This window comes from Balaenoptera acutorostrata, chromosome 3, assembly GCF_949987535.1.
Source record: "Balaenoptera acutorostrata chromosome 3, mBalAcu1.1, whole genome shotgun sequence".
NCBI lineage: Eukaryota > Metazoa > Chordata > Mammalia > Artiodactyla > Balaenopteridae > Balaenoptera > Balaenoptera acutorostrata.
Window position 1 is genome coordinate 127771638 of NC_080066.1, and position 23032 is coordinate 127794669.

The 23032-nt window shown below is 34.1% G+C and overlaps 1 protein-coding gene across 3 annotated transcripts in view; it reads right to left on the reverse strand.

Moving 5' to 3' along the window:
• Nucleotides 1-23032, reverse strand: part of MDGA2 (MAM domain containing glycosylphosphatidylinositol anchor 2) — an 814155-nt gene that overhangs the window by 125501 nt on the left and 665622 nt on the right. For all 3 annotated transcript variants that reach the window (XM_007192803.2, XM_007192802.2, XM_057544648.1), the window contains one exon: nt 5800-6069. In XM_007192803.2, coding sequence (XP_007192865.1) covers nt 5800-6069 — 270 coding nt within the window. The remainder of the gene's footprint in view (nt 1-5799; nt 6070-23032) is intronic.

The following is a 23032-nucleotide window of genomic DNA, read 5'->3' on the forward strand; positions in this document are numbered from 1 at the left end:
AAGAAAATCCTTTAAAAAAAAAAAAAAAAGAGGGAGAGGACTCAAATCAATAAAATCAGAAATGAAAAAGGAGAAGTTACAACAGACACCGCAGAAATACAAAACATCCTAAGAGACTACTACAAGCAACTTTATGCCAATAAAATGGACAACCTGGAAGAAATGGACAAATTCTTAGAAAGGTATAACCTTCCAAGACTGAATCAGGAAGAAACAGAAAATATCAACAGACCAATCACAAGTAATGAAATTGAAACTGTGATTAAAAATCTTCCAACAAACAAAAGTCCAGGACCAGATGGCTTCACAGGTGAATTCTATCAAACATTTAGAGAAGAGCTAACACCCATCCTTCTCAAACTCTTCCAAAAAATTGCAGAGGAAGGAACTCTCCCAAACTCATTCTATGAGGCCACCATCACCCTGATACCAAAACCAGACAAAGACACTACAAAAAAAGAAAATTACAGACCAATATCACTGATGAATATAGATGCAAAAATCCTCAACAAAATACTAGCAAACAGAATCCAACAACACATTAAGAGGATCATACACCACGATCAAGTGGGATTTATCCCAGGGATGCAAGGATTCTTCAATATACGCAAATCAATCAATGTGATACACCATATTAACAAATTGAAGAATAAAAACCATATGATCATCTCAATAGATGCAGAAAAAGCTTTTGACAAAATTCAACACCCATTTATGATAAAAACTCTCCAGAAAGTGGGCATAGAGGGAACCTACCTCAACATAATAAAGGCCATATATGACAAACCCACAGCAAACATCATTCTCAATGGTGAAAAACTGAAAGCATTTCCTCTAAGATCAGGAACGAGACAAGGATGTCCACTCTCACCACTATTATTCAACATAGTTCTGGAAGTCCTAGCCACGGCAATCAGAGAAGAAAAAGAAATAAAAGGAATACAAATTGGAAAAGAAGAAGTAAAACTGTCACTGTTTGCGGATGACATGATACTATACATAGAGAATCCTAAAACTGCCACCAGAAAACTGCTAGAGCTAATTAATGAATATGGTAAAGTTGCAGGTTACAAAATTAATGTACAGAAATCCCTTGCATTCCTATACACTAATGATGAAAAATCTGAAAGAGAAATTATGGAAACACTCCCATTTACCATTGCAACAAAAAGAATAAAATACCTAGGAATAAACCTACCTAAGGAGACAAAAGACCTGTATGCAGAAAACTATAAGACACTGATGAAAGAAATTAAAGATGATACCAACAGATGGAGAGATATACCATGTTCTTGGATTGGAAGAATCAACATTTTGAAAATGAGTATACTACCCAAAGCAATCTACAGATTCAATGCAATCCCTATCAAATTACCAATGGCATTTTTTACGGAGCTAGAACAAATCATCTTAAAATTTGTATGGAGACACAAAAGACCCCGAATAGCCAAAGCAGTCTTGAGGCAAAAAAATGGAGCTGGAGGAATCAGACTCCCTGACTTCAGACTATACTACAAAGCTACAGTAATCAAGACAATATGGTACTGGCACAAAAACAGAAACATAGATCAATGGAACAAGATAGAAAGCCCAGAGATTAACCCACGCACCTATGGTCAACTAATCTATGACAAAGGAGGCAAAGATATACAATGGAGAAAAGACAGTCTCTTCAATAAGTGGTGCTGGGAAAACTGGACAGCCACATGTAAAAGAATGAAATTAGAATACTCCCTAACACCATACACAAAAATAAACTCAAAATGGGTTAGAGACCTAAATATAAGACTGGACACTATAAAACTCTTAGAGGAAAACATAGGAAGAACACTCTTTGACATAAATCACAGCAAGATCTTTTTCGATCCACCTCCTAGAGTAATGGAAATAAAAACAAAAATAAACAAGTGGGACCTAATGAAACTTCAAAGCTTTTGCACAGCAAAGGAAACCATAAACAAGACGAAAAGACAACCCTCAGAATGGGAGAAAATATTTGCAAATGAATCAACGGACAAAGGATTAATCTCCAAAATATATAAACAGCTCATTCAGCTCAATATCAAAGAAACAAACACCCCAATCCAAAAATGGGCAGAAGACCTAAATAGACATTTCTCCAAAGAAGACATACAGACGGCCACGAAGCACATGAAAAGATGCTCAACATCACTAATTATTAGAGAAATGCAAATCAAAACTACAATGAGGTATCACCTCACTCCTGTTAGAATGGGCATCATCAGAAAATCTACAAACAACAAATGCTGGAGAGGGTGTGGAGAAAAGGGAACCCTCTTGCACTGTTGGTGGGAATGTAAATTGATACAGCCACTATGGAGAACAATATGGAGGTTCCTTAAAAAACTAAAAATAGAATTACCATATGACCCAGCAATCCCACTACTGGGCATATACCCAGAGAAAACCGTAATTCAAAAAGACACGTGCACCCGAATGTTCATTGCAGCACTATTTACAATAGCCAGGTCATGGAAGCAACCTAAATGCCCATCAACAGACGAATGGATAAAGAAGTTGTGGTACTTATATACGATGGAATATTATTCAGCCATAAAAAGGAACGAAATTGAGTCATTTGTTGAGAAGTGGATGGATCTAGAGACTGTCATACAGAGTGAAGTAAGTCAGAAAGAGAAAAACAAATATCGTATGTTAATGCATGTATGTGGAACATAGAAAAATGGTACAGATGAGCCAGTTTGCAGGGCAGAAGTTGAGATACAGATGTAGAGAATGGACATATGGACACCAAGGGGGGAAAACTGCGATGGGGTGGGGATGGTGATGTGCTGAATTGGGCGATTGGGATTGACATGTATACACTGATGTGTATAAAACTGATGCCTAATAAGAACCTGCAGTATAAAAAAACAAACAAAACAACTAATACTAAACTTTCATTGGGTTATTTGTATGGAAATATGTTAATATAAATGTTTCAGACATTACATGAAATTTCTAAAAATCTTATATTTGTATTTGTATGGAAATATGTATGGAAATATGTTAATATAAATGTTTCAGACGTTACATGAAATTTCTAAAAATCTTATATTTGTATTTGTATGTAAATATGTATGGAAATATGTTAATATAAATGTTTCAGACATTACATGAAATTTCTAAAAATCTTATATTTGTATTTGTATGGAAATATGTATGGAAATATTTTAATATAAATGTTTCAGACATTACATGAAATTTCTAAAAATCTTATATTTGTATTTGTATGGAAATATGTATGGAAATATGTTAATATAAATGTTTCAGACATTACATGAAATTTCTAAAAATCTTATATTTGTATTTGTATGGAAATATGTATGGAAATATGTTAATATAAATGTTTCAGACATTACAGGAAACTTCTAAAAATCTTATATGTTCTGGTATAATGTTATAAGTAATAATCCTAGTTATTACTTTAAAATGTATATCTCAGAAATAACTAATTTTCTTGTCAACTGCATTATTATGAACTTTCATCAAATCTTTAACCATGGTCATTTTTAAGTCTTTTGTCATTTACAGACAGTTCTGGGTGTACTCTGATGATTTTGCAAATATGTTCCTATAAAAGAGTTTCATCTTCAAGAAATTCATGGAAAAGACTCTGACAAGTACAGGTTTCTGGTAACTGACTGTACTGCTGAACTGAATGAATAAGCATTTTCAGAACTCTAATGAAAAACTGATGAACTCATAAAAGTGCTAACAAAAGATCAAGATGAAAAAAAAAGAAATTAATTACATGGGACTGAGTGAACTGATGAGGATGAGTATAATTTTTGTGACTTTCTGTCTGAATTAAAAAAAAAAATCCCACAAGGACTCAGAGGAAAAGAATATACAAATCAATTTTCACTGCAAAGTAAAGGAGCTGTTACAGTGGAGGATTACTGGACTGAATGTCAATATTATGACATAGTATAAGTGTGTTTCATGTTTGGTAATTGCAATCATTGTTGCTTTTGTTGTGGTCATCCATGTACAATGCTTGGTGTCAGTCTATCTATCTCTTGTAAAAATAAAATACAGTGTGTGTGTGTGAAAAAAAAAAAAAAACTTTATTAGATTTTATGTGGAGATCTTAAAACAATGAGGTTGACTTGGAGAGTGAAAAATGCACATTAGAAACAAATTAATGCACGGGGCTGTTTCCTCTCCCTCTATGGGGCAATCCACAACAGGTTTATTCCTTTCTTCAACTACTGAAATCTACTTACTGCACCCCATGGATCTGGAATGGGAGAATGGAGCTAGTGTTTATTCTGGTCTCAGCTTGTCTTCTAGCTCAAAAAATAGGATTTGGATCATATAATAGAGAACAAATAAAAATCTTGCAGAGGCAGCATTGTCTAAACCAGTCAAAGTTAGAAAACAGTGTCACCAGAGAAAATCAGAACGTGTATAAAGCCAAAAGGATTGAAGAAAGGGGTTTAGTTAATTTTATGGAGTATTTTTATTTTGGAGGGTTAATGAAAGAAAGTAAAGTGCTCCATTTGTACCAATATGTGAAAAACAATTGCCTTTGAAGGATTCTTATTGTTTGGGATAATAACATATAAATAAGGAATGAAAGTATATCATGCCATTTAAATTACCCCATAGAGTAATAGATTACATTCTCTTACCCTTGCAAATATTCCTAGGAAGAAAAATTAGATCACCATGTAAGTAATTGTCCTAGGGATTTTTTATTTCGTTTTAATAGTTCACTTTAAGTATCAAAGTAGAAAAACCTTAAGTTCAACTGAATGTTAATAAAAGAGACTGCAAAACCAAGAGGTGGCAAGATCCAGCAGAGAGGATGTCTTCACATTCTTTGGTTAGTCAATTGTATTTTATCCACCTAATATCCCATTTCAGGAAGCAAAAATGTCTCAAGGCAATCCATATTAGAGAGTTCTCTTATGAGTAAGAACTTATTAATAAGAATTTATATTACCAATGAACAAGATTTAATTAATTCTGAAACATTTTAATCATGATTTTTATGATTGCTTTCCAGGTAACATACAATGTCCAGTTTCTTCTTTTAGCAGCATAAACACTATAACCGTTTCAACTAATCTAGAACAAAATAATAATGAAAAGGAGTATATCCTTTTAATGTATGCCTAAACCCTAGCTCAAAAATTACACAGATTTACTTTAGATTACCAAAATAATTTAAATAAACATGTATGATTTAATACAGATTTAATATTTCCTTAAATACATTAAAAGATAATGATATCAAAAATGATAATTCTAATTCATTGTATACCAGATACAACTATATTGACTTCCCTTTGAATATCTGTGGTCCTATGGTAAGCCAGGGACAAAATGAAGATTCACCATACATTAAGAGGTAATAAATAAATAAACAAGAAGAAGAAAGAAAGCACTCTCTACTATTAAAACCAGAGCAGGTATTGGATCACAAGGGATTTTAAACTTGCAAAAGAAAACATGTATTAATATTTGCAATTTGATCTAAATAAAGCTAGTTAAGATTTGTCACTTTATTACTGAAACACTCAACATAACCAACCTCATCACCAACTCTATTTGAATTCACATAAACTTCTAATTTTATAGGCACATAAACTATCTTAACTACTAAAATAGACTTGCCTTGAAAATAAATGAGCAGAAACTCTAAATATGAACAGTCAAGCTGTTCATGGTATGCTCCATGGATCTGCAAAATGCTTTCTTTCTTATATTGACATAAGCCTAAGCTCCCATGATCTAAAAAAAAAAAAAGCAAAATATTCAGCATCTTACCTGTAACAAGAAAGCTGCATCTCCCTGCTCCAGCTTCATTTATGATGCTACAATTATAAACCCCATAGTTTTCGTTGGAAAGACTCTTCACCGGGTACTCTGTGTATTCTTGAGAGTCAAATTGACCCATCCGTAATAATTTGTTTCCCAAGCGCCACTCATAGGTCAGCACCCGTATTGGATAGGCTCTCAGGACCCTGCAGCTCATAGTGACACTGCGGTCTTGTCCTTGCCGGATTTCCAGAAATGCTGGTTCCACAGCAGGAGGATCTGTAGAAAAGAGATATTAAAACAGATAAAATATGTGGTTTGCAATAAGCCAGTGGCTACTCTTACTGTGAGAAGCTATTTTCAAGAATACATCTAGCAACAGGGAAGGAATATTAAGAGGTGGGTGGAGAACATATTTAGGCCTGGGAATTTCAGCTTGGGTAGGGAAATGTGATTCCTGAGTGTGGGCAATGAATAAGACTCATAGCTTTAAAAAAGCATTTGCAGGTGAAACTAAGCAGAGTTTATTTTTTCTTTCTAGTTGCTTCCCAGAAAAAAATGTCATAAGTATGTTTGGTTTATACTGTTAGCAAGCAAATGATGTTCTGGGTATAAAAGCAGAGTATCCACACTAGCATGAAATTCTGAAGCAGATGAAGCCATTGGTTCAAGTCAGTGAATTCTAATTATCCCATATGAGGCTCAGTCCTTGGGCTTCTGGATACCAATTATTTAATAAAATGGGTAACACAAGTATATAAATTTATTATCTAAATTATTCGGTCAGAAAGAATTTGACTGCAAGTCATAATATTCATGCGTAAACCTTAAGCAAACTTTGCAGATTACACCACAGGTGGATATGGATTTCAACCCACTGCAATGACTCATTTATTTGGCTTAATTGTGACGGTTTTCCCCATACAATCAAAACTTGCTACGTTAGGTACCTAACCTTTTTGTTTTTGATGGGAAGATTTCCAAAAGGTGTTACACATTTCTCTCATTAGGGTATGCAAAATGCAGGCCTTTTCTTAATGATGACTCCCAATTGTCATAATAAATAACAATTATTTCCTGGGCTCTAATGACATGGTTCATTTGATCAAGGAAATTGTGTGGGACCACTCAGGATTTTTTGCACTCAGGATTGCTCTGGACAACAATATCCCATCCTTGACTAGATGTGTATGGCACTCTCTTGAGTTATGCAGTATAAAAGCTGTACAACTCTACCTGGAAGCCCTTCCTTCAGGATGCTAAAAGGTTTTAGGACTACCACACCAAATGTGCCATCTGATATTCTTTACACGTCATTCCATCTACTTTTTATAATATTGCTCTCCTTTCTCATAGCCAACATATTGACTGATCCTTCTTGCTTCTTTCAACAAATATGTTTAAGCTACCATAAGAATTTTAATTTTATTCATAAATTCAATTTTTGAGCCCTCCTTATATAAGTGCTAAGAATAGAAAAAGAAATGAACAAGAAAAAAATCCTATCTGCGTGTAGTTTATGGTCTAACACAATAGGCAGACATTTAAATAGCTAATTTAAAAAACTGAAGTACAAAAAACAATTCTAGGGTAGAAAGTGAAGAAGTGAATAACACTATGAGGATTGACCAGGCAAGGAATGTGATACTTGAACTGTATCTCCCAGGATATATAGGAAATGGTCAGGTGGGTGAATAGTAAGAGAGAACATTCCCGGTAGAGGGGTAAGTAGGTGTAAAGGTAAGGAGGAGACAGGGAGAACAGGGTGTTTAGGGAAGTATAAGTAAATAGCATAACTGATGCATAAAAGGTGCATGAAGGCTTGGGAAGAAATAAAGATGAAAAGAAAAGCAGAGGCTCTATCAAGGATCCTTGAATGTCATGTTATGGAGTTTGAATTTTATCCTGTTGGTACTGAGGGTCTTTTAAAAATTTTTAAATAAAGGCTTTATATGATTAAACCAATCTTTTAGAAGGCATAGTGTGGCAGATAGGAGGAGTATGAACCTCAAAGAGAGGAAACTCAAAGAGAAGGCCTGAACTAAGGCAATGTCATGGGACCATAAATGATGCCTTAGACAAGAGGGGGATGAGTGATGAAGACAGGGAAGAAAGGAGGGGTAGTTTGGAGTTTGGTGGACATGTTGAATTTGTGTACCCAAGCGCTTCTTTATTTCCAAACATATGGTTATGTTTTATTTTCTCTTTGTTTTGATTTTGTGCTTAACTGAATCATATTCAGAGAAAACAGTTCATATATATTCAATCATCTGAAATTTGTTAAAACTTGTTTTATCTCCCAGAATATGATCGATTTTTATCCTGTTTGTGCTTGCAAAGAAGGAGTAGTCTGTAGTTTTGGGATGTGATGTGGATCTATTGGGTTAAGTCTGATAACTGTGTTGTCCATACCATTTATATAGTTGTTAGGGTTTTTTTTTTTGCCGCATTTATTCTACTTGGATTAACTTAGAAGAAAGTGTTGTACTCTTCTAAAAGGGTAGTAGCTTTTAAAATTTTTCTTCTTGTAGTTCTGTCTCCTTTTTGCTTTACATATCTTGAGGCAATGCTATTCATTACATACAAATTTAAATCAGCTTTATGTTATTGATGATCTGAAACTTTTATCTTTGTGAAATATCTCCTTTATCTCTATTAATGTTTTATTATTTAAAACTATTTTGTCTCATATTAATATAGTTATCTTGGCTTTCATTTAGTTAATATTTACATGGTATGTCTTTTCCATTCTTTTATACTTTCAGTAACCTTATATTTTACTAGTATCTCTTTTAAACAGCACGTTGTTATATTCTATTTTTTCAAAGAAGTCAGACAATCTTTTTCTTTTACCCAGAGTACTTAGCACTTTATTCATTTCAGTTTAATATACTGATATATTTGGGTACAAGTGTTTCCTGTTGTTTTATTCTTTCTGTTTGTTTTGTGTTCTTTCTTTCTTTGTTTTCTTTGTATTAATGGATTATATCATTATTCTAACCTTTTTCCTGCTACTAGTTGGGAACTTAACTGCTCTGTTTCTATTATTTTATTGATTGTCTTAAAGCATGCAACATGCATACTTAAGTTACCCAAAAACATCAATTAATACCTTTACCATCCTTTTAGACAAAATAAGAATCTTAGAACACTTTGTTCCTTTTATTCCTGTTCTGACATATGTTACTGAGTCATGAACTTTAATTCCCTCGTTTTTTTAAAACTTATTGGACATTATCATACTTTATACTTGCACATTTTTTAAATTACCCAGATATATGTTAGCTTATTTGCCCTTAATTCCTTCTTTCATCACAGACCTTCCAAATCTGTGATCACTTTCCTTTCGCCTGAAATATATCATATTGAATTACCTTTAGTAGACTTTCTGATGTTGAATTTCAAAAAATATATATTTTACCTCATTATTTTATTTTTAACATCTTTATTGGAGTATAATTGCTTTACAACGGTGTGTTAGTGTCTGCTTTATAACAAAGTGAATCAGTTATATACATATACATATGTTCCCATATCTCTTCCCTCTTGTGTCTCCCTCCCTCCCACCCTCCTATCCCACCCCTCTAGGTGGTCACAAAGCACCGAGCTGATCTCCCTGTGCTATGCGGCTGCTTCCCAGGAGCTATCTATTTTACGTTTGGTAGTGTATATATGTTCATGCCACTCTCTCACTTTGTCCCAGCTTCCCCTTCCCCCTCCCCGTATCCTCAAGTCCATTCTCTAGTAGGTTTGTGTCTTTATTGCCGCCTTGCCCCTAGGTTCTTCATGACCATTTTTTTTTTTTTTTTTAAGATTCCATATATATGAGTTAGCATATGGTATTTCTTTCTCATTTTCTGACTGACCTCACCCTGTATGACAGACTCTCGGTCCATCCACCTCACTACAAATAACTCAATTTCTTTTTTTTATGGCTGAGTAATATTCCATTGTATGTATGTGCCACATCTTCTTTATCCATTCATCTGTTGATGGACACTTCGGTTGCTTCCATGTCCTGGCTATTGTAAGTAGAACTGCAATGAACATTGTAGTACATGACTCTTTTTGAATTATGGTTTTGTCAGGGTATATGCCCAATAGTGGGACTGCTGGGCCGTATGGTAGTTCTGTTTTTAGTTTTTTAAGGAACCTCCATACTGCTCTCCATAGTGGCTGTATCAATTTACATTCCCACCAACAGTGCAAGAGGGTTCCCTTTTCTCCACACCCTCTCCAGCATTTATTGCTTGTAAATTTTTTGATGATGGCCATTCTGACCAGTGTGAGATGATATCTCATTGTAGTTTTGATTTGCATTTCTCTAATGATTAATGATGTTGAGCATTCTTTCATGTGTTTGTTGGCAATCTGTATATCTTCTTTGGAGAAATGTCTATTTAGGTCTTCTGCCCATTTTTGGATTGGGTTGTCTGTTTTTTTGATATTGAGCTGCATGAGCTGCTTGTAAATTTTGGAGATTAAATCTTTGTCAGTTGCTTCATTTGCACATATTTTCTCCCATTCTGAGGGTTGTCTTTTCGTCTTGTTTATGGTTTCCTTTGCTGTGCAAAAGCTTTGAAGTTTCATTAGGTCCCATTTGGTTATTTTTGTTTTTATTTCCATTTCTCTAGGAGGTGGGTCAAAAAGGCTCTTGCTGTGATTTATGTCATAGAGTGTTCTGCCTATGTTTTCCTCTAACAGTTTTATAGTGTCTGGCCTTACATTTAGGTCTGTAATCCATTTTGAGTTTATTTTTGTGTATGGTGTTAGGGAGTGTTCTAATTTCATTCTTTTACATGTAGCTGTGCAGTTTTCCCAGCACCACTTATTGAAGAGGGTGTATTTTCTCCACTGTATATTTTTGCCTCCTTTATCAAAGACAAGGTGACCATATGTGCATGGGTTTATCTCTGGGCTTTTAACCTCATTCTTAAAAGATATTTTCCTTGTACATAGGATTATAGGTTAGCAGTTATTTTCTTTCAGCACAACAGGATATAATTCCATTGTCTTCAGATGGCCATTATTGCTGTAGAAAAGTTAGCTCAAAGTCTCATACTTTGAAGTGAACATCTTTTTTTCCTCCAGCTACTTTCAAAATCTTTTTGCTTTGATGTTCTACAGCTTCAATATAATGTTTCTAGGTATAGATTTCTTTTTACTTATAGTTTGGAATTTGCTGGGCTTCTTAAATCTCTTGATTTAAGTTTGGTGTCCATCATTTAGGAAATTTTTGGAAAATTCTCATCATTAGCTCTTCAAATAAACCTGTATTGTTCTCTTTCTATTCTCAATTGAGAATCCTTTTTATTCCCTTTTCCATGTCTTTTAACCTCTCTTCCAACTTTTCCATTTCTTGAGGTTTTTGCATGAATAAATTCTCTGAGCTAATTCAGTTCATTAATTCTTTCTTTAGCTCTGCTTAATCTGTATTGTGTTATTTACAATAATGTAGTTTTCATTTATAAATGCTCTGTGTAGTTCTTTGGTTTACCTTTTATACCACTGTTTTAATACTTTCCCATTACCTGCAAAGTGTCTTTAACCTGCAAAGGTTAAAGACACTTGTCTTTAAACAAAGTAATTGTTTTATACCATCTGATATTTCCAATTATAGTGTTGAGAGGGCTTTTCTGTTGGTTTTCTCTCAGGGTACCTTGTTCCTGTGTATTCTTGGTTAATTTTAACTCTGTGCTACTCATTGTCCTTTAAAAAATATTTATGAGGATACTTCATGCCTCAGATGATGGCTTCCTCCTCTAGAGATCTGTGCCCATAGGCAACTCTTGGCATCAATGTCTAGGATCACATTAATCCAAGTTCCTTGCTTGAGGTTTTATTTTAATCATCTGGGTGACATGAATTTGAGTTAAAAATCCATATAAGAGCTGGTCTGTGATTATAACTTCAAGAATGGTTCCTACGTCACCTCCACCCTTCTCACGTCAAAGGCAAGGCTCTTTGCACGCCCTTGAGAGTAGGAATGTGTAGACTGGGTTTACTTCTGCTCTACTCTTACCCTGTGGGTACAGTCCTTTGAGTTCCAACTTCTATTGGTAGACACTTTCCCAGGGAACACCATGGGTTTGGAGTTCTGCATCCCTTGCCCAGAGATGCCATCAAAAACTGAAGCTCAAATTTGCCCATGTCAGCAAATGCCCCCAAGGGCAAAAGTAGGCTCACTGTACTATTTTTGTATAAATTTGGCCTGGAATTTTTAAATAAATACGTTAATGCTTTTATAATATTTTAAGAATATTTTCCCGCATTTTCAGTTGTTTGCATTGAAAGGGTTTTGTGGAATATTTTATCTATTTTATGCCCAGAAATGCATGTCTCTGATTGCCAAGCAGAAATATGGATCTAAAGCTCAGAACGGAAGGCTGACTGCAGGCTACAGTTCTGTTGAGATATCTCAGAGAAAGTATAAACAAAGCCATATAAAATGTCAAATTTGAATTTACTCTTGAATATATAATCACTTACGGGGTTGGAGGAAAATAAAAGCTCCTAAAGGAAAATAAACATAAATTAGCAGAGAGATATGTGGATCCAGAAAGTTGTGTTACAAAAATTAAAGGAGTTGTATGCTTCAAAGAACAGGAAGTAATACAATGTGCCAAATGTTAGCAAGGCAGAAGTTAATACTTAAAATATCTACTGTTTTTGACAAGTTTAATATTATTAATGATTACAGTGAAAGCATTTTCTGTGAAGTATTTATAACCTGGGTTACAGATTTTTGGCATATGAAAGGATGGTTAAATAGTAGAGATCAGTAATGACAACTGTTTGTTCAACAATATTGTCTGTGATTAGAAAAGATGGTTATTTCTATTGATTCTACCTTCAAAATATATTGGGAGTTTATACATTTCTCTCAGTCTCCACTATCACCACTATTACCTCTCACGTGGACTACTACAAACGTCCTGTGATAGCCTTCTAGCAGGCCAACATGCTTCCTCTGTTGACCTTCTCTCAACCTTCTGAGACTGGCCAGATGTTCTTTTACCAGAGAATCAGCTCTTTTATTGTCCTGTTTAGAACACTTTATTGACTCACCCCTGCTTGTTAACCAGGCCTACAAGGTCCTGAAAGTTTTGGCTCTGGTCATATACCCAACTATTCTCATCTTGAATATTATGTTTCAGAAACATAGGTTTTCTTCCTGCTTCTGCATGATAAACCCTTTCCGGACAATGGGCCTCTGATTTTGTTTTGTCTTTCCTTTACTTTATCCACGGCTCTGTGATTCTCATCTTTTAGATTTTAACTTCAGAAAGCCCACTCCTGACTACCAGTAAGTGAAGTATCTCTCCTACTGTTAATAATATAATGTTAGTTACCATTGTATTTGTCTCCTGTGTAAGCTCCATTATAAAGAAACTTACAACTTCCTAGTCATTGCATCACCCTCTGTATCCATCAAGTACCTAGTACTATAGTTAGTGACAAATCATTATTGATTGAATAAATGAATGCTGAAATGAATGAATGAATGATGTAAAAGAGTAAAGATGTCCATAGTATCTTCAATATTCTCCACATCAAAACCTGGATTCTATGTTCACTTTGTTAAATAGGGATGCGCTCTGTGATTACTTTGACCAATAGCATATAGCAGAAGTGATGCTGTGCTGATTTCTGGGCCCAGGCCACAGAAGACAAGGAATTTCACTTCCTATCTTTTGAAATACTCACTCTGAGAGTCCTGACCCATGTAATAAGTCCAACTACATTGCTAAAGAGATGAGGTGAAGGGGCCCTGCGATTACATAAAGGAGAGGGCAGAGTTAAGCCCAGGCTTCCAGCCATCCCTACTAAGGTTTCAGGCATGTGAAGCTATCTTGGACCTTCCAGACCAGACCAGCCACCCACAAAGTACCACCAAGTGATCTAGATAATACCACAATCCATATGAAGCAAAAGAATAGCTTCTTCAAGTTACTGACTCACTAGAGATTAGATAACTAGATTTAGTAAGATGTGATATTTTTTGAGCTCCTAGGTAATACAGCAGTTTTTAACACAGTAACAGATAACTTAACACAGATGCCTTTTAGCCTTGAAAATCCATCAGTTTGATATTTTGTGTGAAGACTCAGCAGAGTGAGGCATAAGGACAAGGGGACAGGGCAGTTGAGGAGACACGGCAGTTGAGGAGACACAGTGTAAGCAACAGACCATGGGATCCAAACTGGCTCTGGAGAGGAATTAGCTCAGAAGGAAACGAATGGGGGAAGATAATCAATGGGTTGGATTACTAGGACAACTGGAAAACTTGAAAAGCAAATACCCTGAAAACAATGGAGTCAGGAAGCAAAAACCTTGTGGTCAATAAATAGAATTTTGTCGCAATTTAATATTTCAGTGATAGAGAAATTTAGTGTGATTACAAGATCAGAGATATGGCCATTGAAATAAAATGCTAAAGTGGAGTAGAGATGAATGATACTAGAGTCAAATGAAAATAAATTAAGAGAATATACAATTACTTTCAAATTATATTTGCATTTGTCTAGCAAAATAAAGTATTTGCAACTGCTTATCTCCCTTCTTATTAATTTCTTTTTAAATGGCAAATAATATAAATGTAATTAATTATACCTAACAGGGATATATCTTAAAATACATACTTACTTTTTCTATGAATGATTTTCTATGAGAATTCTTTGAATGTATATCACCTATTAGGTTATTTCAAGTAATGGATTTTTTAGACCCTCATTATATATGAATGTGTCATTCATCCAAACCTAGAAGATTTAGCCCTGTAAAGACATCTGACAGTGCTGGGTTAAAACTTTTCAAGCACAGTGTGTTTTCATACATTCAATAGAGTCTGAATTGGAAAGCATTCCTAAATGAAGGTAATTGTTACTGCAATTTAAAATACTGCCCAAACTACTTGGATTCCAAGGTGGTTCCTTAACCACAAAAAAGCTAGAGAATGTAAAACTGAGAATATTCATTATAGTTAATCAGGTCTGCCTATGGAAAACTTCTGTGATAATAGGGTTTACTTTAAGCTCACTGGCTATTAATGAGCTCAGCATCTCATTCTTTGGAATATCCAGTGAGGATAACCTGTGCAGTTATGATTAAATGGTGTAGTATGAAGTCTTTGAATATGATGAAAGAAAGCTTCAGGTGTCAAAAAAGTTAAAGTTCACTATTCTGACAGAACCAGTTTTTCATGGTGTAAGAGTTATTCAGTACGTTCTATTATGAAATAATCTTAAGAAACTAAATTAAATAAAATATCGTGAGAAAAAAGTCCACTTAGATATGAAATGCTTAAAAGTAGGACTGCTTAGGAGAAATAAATAGGTGCCAGAGTTTTGTTCAATTAAATAAAATGATTCTAAAAATACATCATTACATTATACTGAATGGATTCACTTACGTTAAAAATCTCTGGTTGAAAAGTTTGTCAAAATATCTCCCTACAAATATACTGAAGGATGATGGTAATAAAAATAATAATTATATTTGTCGATACTGAATATTTACTAAGTGCTAGGTATTGTGTTAAAATCTTCACACAGTTTATCTTTTTATAAAATAAGTCATTTTATGGAAGACACTGAGGCACAAAGCAGTTAAGGAAAGCCAAACAGCTAAAAAGTAGCAGAATAAGGATTCAAACAAGGTAATCTGATTCAGAATGTACACTCTTAACAACAACCTATGCTTCATTCTTTCCAATTACAAATATTACCAATGTTTCATGATTTTGCTCTCTTCCTCAGAGGATTTTGAAAATTTTGCCCTATTAAAGTTATCAATTGAAGTCGATGTTGGCCTATTCACACCAGTATTTAGAATTCACAAACTTTCATAAGTCAAAATGGGAAACATGTTTTGTGGAAAGCATAAAAGTATTGCAACAAAATTGCTATGTTAAAGAAAAATGTTGCTAACGATGGATTTCAAACCAGATTCAAATTGCAGTTTATATAGCAATGTACTTCATGTAAATGAATTTCTGTATTATCCATGTATTAATATACATGATGAGTGCCTATAGATTAGCTATCTGGAGGCAAACAGGTAATCTTTTAAAGTTATTAAGGATTTTGATAGGAATTAAGTAAAAAGTGCACAAAATTAATTAAGATTTTAGCATTTTCTGTTCTTGCACCTACTGGTTCCAAGTGTTACAAATGGGGAATGGTTCTAATGTTTAAATTCACATACAAATGTCTAACTTATCTGGAAAGAGTAATGAATGAAAACACCAGACTATAGGGAAATGTGATTAATGTTTGTTTCTCAATAAGGGGATCAGAGACAAGTTCATGAGTTCTTTTAACATTGTGTATGAATAAAAATTTGCCTCTATTTCTTAAAAACAATAGCCAGATTCTAATGAGAACCAGGACTGTGAGCAAATCAATGCCTTTGATTTAAAAAAAAAATATTTGAATAAGTAAAAACCTTCCAAAGCTGTCTTAAAGAATATTAATAAAACCCATTTTAAAGTCTTTAAGGGAGTGTGAGACTACAGATGAAAAATTAGTTACAGTTTAAAAGACGAGAATGCTCACCTGCTTGGAGAACTTCAGGGTAAGAATGATCTTAATTACTGAACCCTTAGAGGGGACTGATAAACATGCACACAATAGGGTCATTTCTTCTCAAGTCAAATGCCTGCCTAATATAACACCTGTCTGCTCTTTGCTGTTTTTTTGTTTAAGGAGATCTAGGAAAATTGTGCCCTTAAAAATAAAAAAGTCTAGTACTGAGATGAGAAAATCGAGGAGTTGGAGTGTTAAGTCAGCAAATTAAATCCTTCCTTTGTCCAATAAAAATAGTGAAAGTATTACCTTTAGTGTATGACAACCTCTATTCCTCTGTTTCTGTGTGTGTATGTCTTTCTCTCAAATCTTTTCATGGTCTTATATCTATCTCAGTGGTAAGGAAACTGAATTTCAAAGAGATGAGTGAGAGTAACCTGTTTATGGCCATCAAGGGACACTAAACATATTTGAACCTAGGCTAATTTATCTTCAAGATGTTAGCCATTTAGATTTGACCATGTGATATCTTGAAGCATTTTGTTACCATACAGATATAGGTTCAAAATATCCCTATTTTATTAGTATCAATCAAGCACATAAATGCTTAGAAGATTAAACAAAAATGAATAAAAAGGCTCCTATTAACATATAATTTACAGTATCAGTGTAAAGATAACATCTTAACAGATGTGAGTATGCACAACTTAATACAAACAATATATGAATTCTTAGAAGGCAATAATTAATTAATTGCTGTAGTATGATAGGAAATACATATATATATATATATAAATTATATGTTATATATATATGATCTGGTTTTTCATTCCTGGAACAGATCTCCTAAAACTCTTGGAATTTCCTGAGTGACAGAAGCACCTTTTATTATTTATAACAAGCCCTTTTCAACCATACCTGAATTTATGCTAATAAGGTGAATCTTTGCTGGCTCCTAGATAGCTTCAGGATATGGGCTGGTCTCCAGAAAGACCAAGCCATGGTTGGAAGACTGGAACTTTTAGTCCCACCCCCTGACTTTCAGGGAGGAGAGAGAGGCTGGAGGTTGAAAACTGAGTTCAAACGCCAATGCCAGTGATTTAATTAATTTTGCCTATGTAATGAAACCTCCATAAAAACACCTCAGTGATGGGGTTTGGGGAGCTTCCAGGTTGGTGAACACACTGAAGTGCTGGGAGGGTGGTGCACTTGAGGAAGGTATGAAATCTTGACACGGCATCCCTCCTCCACCCCATACCTTGCCCTATGCATCTCTTTTATTTCCCTGTTTCTGAGTTGTACCCTTTATAATAAACTGGTAAACTCAAGGAAAAGTGTTTTCCTAAGTTCTATGAGTCATTTTAGCAAATTACCAAACTTGGTAGGGGAGGAACTACCAAGTCATGGGAACCCCCGAATTTATAGTTGGTTTGTTAGAAGTATGGATGGCAACTGGGAATTGTGACTGGTGTCTGAAGTGGAGGCGGTCTCGTGGCACTGAGCCCTTTAACTTGTAGGATCTGCACTAACGCCAGGCAGTTAGTGTCAGAAGTGAATTGAATTTTGGACATCCAGATGATGTCAGAGAATCAGAGAACTGGTGTTGGAAGACACACCACTTATTTGGTGTCAGAAAGAACAATATAATTGCTAATCAAGTCTTAAAATAAGCCTAATTTATTCAATAGGGAAGGATACGAAAAAGGATGGACTTGGAAAAAGATACTGAGAAGTTTGTAGGGTCTGGCTAATGTATCTAGAAGAGACGGGGATTGAAATAGCTAACATTTTTAGGATTAATATACTCTGTATGACTGTGCTAGCACATTTCACATACTTATTACCTCATTCAATTCTTACAACAACCTTGTAAAGTGTGTATCTCCATTTTACACATAAAGAAACTAAATCTGAGAAGTTACATTCTCAAGCATCCCACACAGCCCAGGTGACAGACTTCAGACCTAAAACAACATAACTTCAAAGTCCATGTTCTTTCCAACACAACAGATTGAGGAAGTAGCGCCAAAAGCAAATTGTAACTTAATCCCTAACATAATGTTAGTCTAACTTGGAAACTGGCAATATTGGGAAATGTAGTTTAAAAATAAAATAGTCTATAGCATTTGTAAATAATTAGCAGGAAAGCAACCCCAAAGATCTGGTGATACACTTTACAAAATTAGTATTCACCTCTCTCCACAAACATTTTGAGAAACAAATTGTTACTTTATATCTCTAATACTATTCTCAACAGGACAAAATTTTGGAGTTACAGTGGAGAATTATTGCTATGTGACTGAAAATATTGGTACATTTGTATTGTTCAAGTTAGGCACATGATGGATAATGTACAGAACCATTGCAATTTCTTCCTCATAACAAATATGATAGTATTCTCAGTATTCTTAATCTGTTTATAGAAGCTTTGCTTTGTATGATTATTAGATACTATTTATTACTTAGTTATACTGTTCCTAGGTCTAAAAGAAAGTGGAGAATAAAACAACTCTAAATAATTCAAGGCGTTTATAATAAAACAATTGATTTAATTATTTGAATTTTTCTAGGCTATTAATATGAATAAAATTGTTTTAATTAGCACCTCTCCATAACAGGCAGTATCCATAGAGAGAATCTAAATGGAACTTAAAATGTTTTGCTTCTAACTCACTCAACTAGATTCTTGATATATGTATAAATAGATCTAGAAACATCATTACTCACTATGATGATAAAGGTATCCTAAACCAGTACAGAAAATTATTTCCATTTTGAGTTTATTTTTGTGTATGGTATAAGGTCCCAGTTTCACTGTTTTGCATGTGGCTGTCCAGTTTTCCCAACACAATTACTGAAAAGACTATCCTTTCTCCATTGCATATTCTTGGTGCCCTTATCAAAGATTAGTTGACCATATTAGCTTGGGTTTATTTCTGGACTCTATATTCTGTTCCACTGGACTACTGAGACTGAGTCCCCTGCCTCTTGTTTGTAGAAAAACTTTAGCCTCCTAGGCCTTCCCCAAGTTCCAAAGAGCAAACTCAATCAGATAAGTCATATTTTAAATCAGAAAAAATTGGTTTTTAAAAGAAAATACAGCAACAAAGGAAAGCAGTCAAGCAAGACAAAATAATAACAGTTTATCCATAAAACAAAGTCAAAGACCTTTAGTTCCTCCTCAGGGGCTATAGATAATATCCTGAGCTGTATCTTTGAGCTGTTCTGAAGATACTAAAACCTCCAGCAGGTAAAAGAAGTTAACTGCATGCTGACCACCAGCAAGTGACTGCAGACTGGTTGGAGCCAGATAACTGATAACTGAGATTCCTAAAATACCACCCTGTTACCTCACTATCAACCAATTAGAGAACTGTACATGAGCTTATCAGGCACCCAGCAACCTTCTCCCTCACACATGTCTTTAAAAACCCTTCCCTAAAAGCTACTGGGGAGTTTGGGTCTCTTGAGCCCTGGTTACCCACACTCTTGCTTGGTGCTCTGCAGTAAACACTGTACTTTCCTTCACCACAACCCAGTGTCAGTAGATTGGCTTTGACACGTGTTAGTCGAGTGAGTAGTCCAGTGAGTAGTCCAGTTTGGTTTGGTAACACTATGTGTCTGTTTTTATGTCAATACCATATCCTTTCGATTACTATAGCTTTGTAATATAGTTTGAAATCAGGAAGCATAATGACCCCAGCTTTGTTCTTCTTTCTCAAGATTGCTTTGGCTATTTGGAGTCTTTCTGGTTCCATAAAATTTTAGGATTGTTTTACCTATTTCTGTAAAAAATGCCACTGAAATTTTGATCAGGATTTCATTAAATCTGTAGACTGTTTTGGGCAATACAGATATTTTAACAATATTTGTTCTTCAGATCCATGAGCAAGAAATATCTTTCTGTTTATTTGTGTCTTCTTTGATTTCTTTCATCAATGTCTCATAGTTTTCAGTATATAGATCTTTCAACTCCTTGGATACATTTATTCCCAAGTATTTTATTCTTTTTAATGCTATTGTAAATTGGATTGTTTTCTTAATTTCTTTTTTATTCTGATAGCTCATCGTTAGTGTATAGAAACACAACTATGTTTATATATTGATTTTGTGTCCCACAACTTTACTTGATAGAAGAAAAATCAACTCAAAATGGATTAAAGACTTAAACGTAAGATCTGAAACCATAAAACTCTTAGAAGAAAACTTAGGGGGTAAGCTCCTTGACACTGGTTTTGGCAGTGCTATTTTTGGATTTGACACAAAAGCAAAGAAACCAAAAGCAAAAATAAACAAGTGGAATTACATCAAACTAAAAAGCTTCTGCACAGCAAAAAAACAATTAAAAAAAAAAAACCAAACAAACAGAAAATACCACCAACAAACTGAAAAGGCAATCCGTGGAATGGGAGAAAATATTCACAAACCACATATCTGATAAGAGGCTAATATTCAAGACATATAAGCTGTATTATTCAGCCATGAGAAAAAAAGGAAATCCTCCCATTTTCAACAACATGGGTGGATCTTGAGGGCATTATGCTAAGGGAAATAAGTCAGAAAGAGAAAGACAAATATTGCATGGAATCACTTATAGATGGAGTATACCTATATCTATACCTGCATCTATAATTTAAAAGGTCAAACTCATAAAAACAGAGCAGAAAAGTGGTTGCCAGGGCCTGGGGGATAGAGGAAATAAGGAGAAGTTGGTAAAAGGGTACAAACTTTCAGCTATAAGATGAATAAGGTCTGAGGAACTAATATATAACATCGTGGCTATAGTAGATGATGCTGTACTGTATAATTGAAATTTCCTAAGAAAGAACAACTTAAATGTTTTCACACACACACATACACACACACACAAAGAAGGCAAATATCTGAAGTGATGGATGTGTTAATTCTCGATGGGGAGAATCTTTTCACAATGTATACATATATCAAATCATCATGTTACACCTTAAATATCATAATTTTATTTGTCAATGATACCCAAATAAAGCTGAAAAAATATATTTCCTGTCCTTTGTTCCTGTTCCCTCCTCATTGTCTTATTTATATTTTTCTTGTTGTTTAAATGGTTATAATGGTCAACTTTGTGCAAGGTGGTGCAATTAAGTTGTTATATGCTATACGCTTGGGAAAAATGGTTGCTAATAGTTATACAATTTTTTTAAATATATGAGCAATATGTCTTACTAACAAAAAAATGAGACATTCCAAAAAAAAAAAAAAACCAGTCTCTTGTAGTTATTTAGTTTACATACATGCACATGGGTATGTGTAAGAGATATTTTAGTGGAGTAGTATGATAAAATTGTAAAATATTAAACTTGTTACACTAGTGATCAAGAGTTATGATTATAATCACTGATTTGACTGGAACACCTTCTGTTTTGAGCATTCATCACAGCAAATCTCTGAAGCTTTCTCCTAAAGATTCGTAAATGACAAAAATTTATATCTGTTCATGAGTTTGCAGAGTTTCAGACTTGATCTTTTGTTTAAAAATCTAATGAGGGTGAAACAGTATAAATGAATACAATTCATACATAATTAAATCACCCATAGGGTCAGTAGCATCATGATTTCACATTCAGTCATCTGTCTAAAGAATTCGCTAAATTTCACATTCAGTCATCTGTCTAAAGAATTCGCTAAATCTTTACTAAGTAATGACTTACAGAAACAAACTAAACAACAAAAAAAATTGAGGAGTTGCATCTTAAGCAGCTCATCTTGTCAAAACCTTGTTTCTCTTCTAAATTTCCTCAAACTATAAAAACTTCTTTTTCTTTCTTCCATCAATATTGTACACATTAGCTTCTGCTACTCTATTCTCTACATTCTTCTTATTGTGACCAAATGTCCCCAACATATAACATTTTCATTATGTATGGCTTCCCTGGGAAGCAGCATTCTTTACCCTTTCCATTGCTTTGCTCAGGAGAATCAGTGCAACTGCTTCCTTGTCTCCAACACTACCTCAAGTTTTAGTTAATAAAATTCTCTTGCTTGTGTGTTCTTTCTTGAACACACAAGAAAAAACTGTTGAGTCAGAAGAGAACACTATAATAGATTGTTTTCCTGATTTTTTAATTAAACATATAGCTCTTTTAGCCAAAAAGGCAAATACAAAAAAGAAAATTCTACTGTAATATCACTCTTTAAAAGTGGGCACAAGCCTAACTAGACTATAATAGTGTATCCAAAGAAAGAGTCTTTGTGCTTTTTTCTAATATTAGGCAATGAAACATAGGACTGAGTATTTAAAATAGCTATTTCTACTTTAAAATTATTTACATATGTGCCTACATTTGAAATGGTAGATGATTACTTTGAAATAGTCTTACTTTTTTATTAAAAAATTGTAACTGTGTGTGGTGATGGATGTTAACTAGACTTATTACGGTGATCATCTCACAATATCTACAAATATCTAATCATTATGCTGTACACCTGAAACTAATAAAATGTTATATGTCATTTATATATCAATTAAAAATATATTTAAAATAATGCCAAGGAACTCCTGGCAACATAGATTTGGTAATAATTTCAATGTAAAAGGAATTTTTAATATAAGTAATATAATACCTATTCTTTCTGGATAACTTTTTATGCTTTAGTTCTTTGTTAATTTGGGGGAAGTGTACATTTAACATGGACATTATAGAAATCTTCAACTAACTAGATCCTCCCTTTGTTTTATG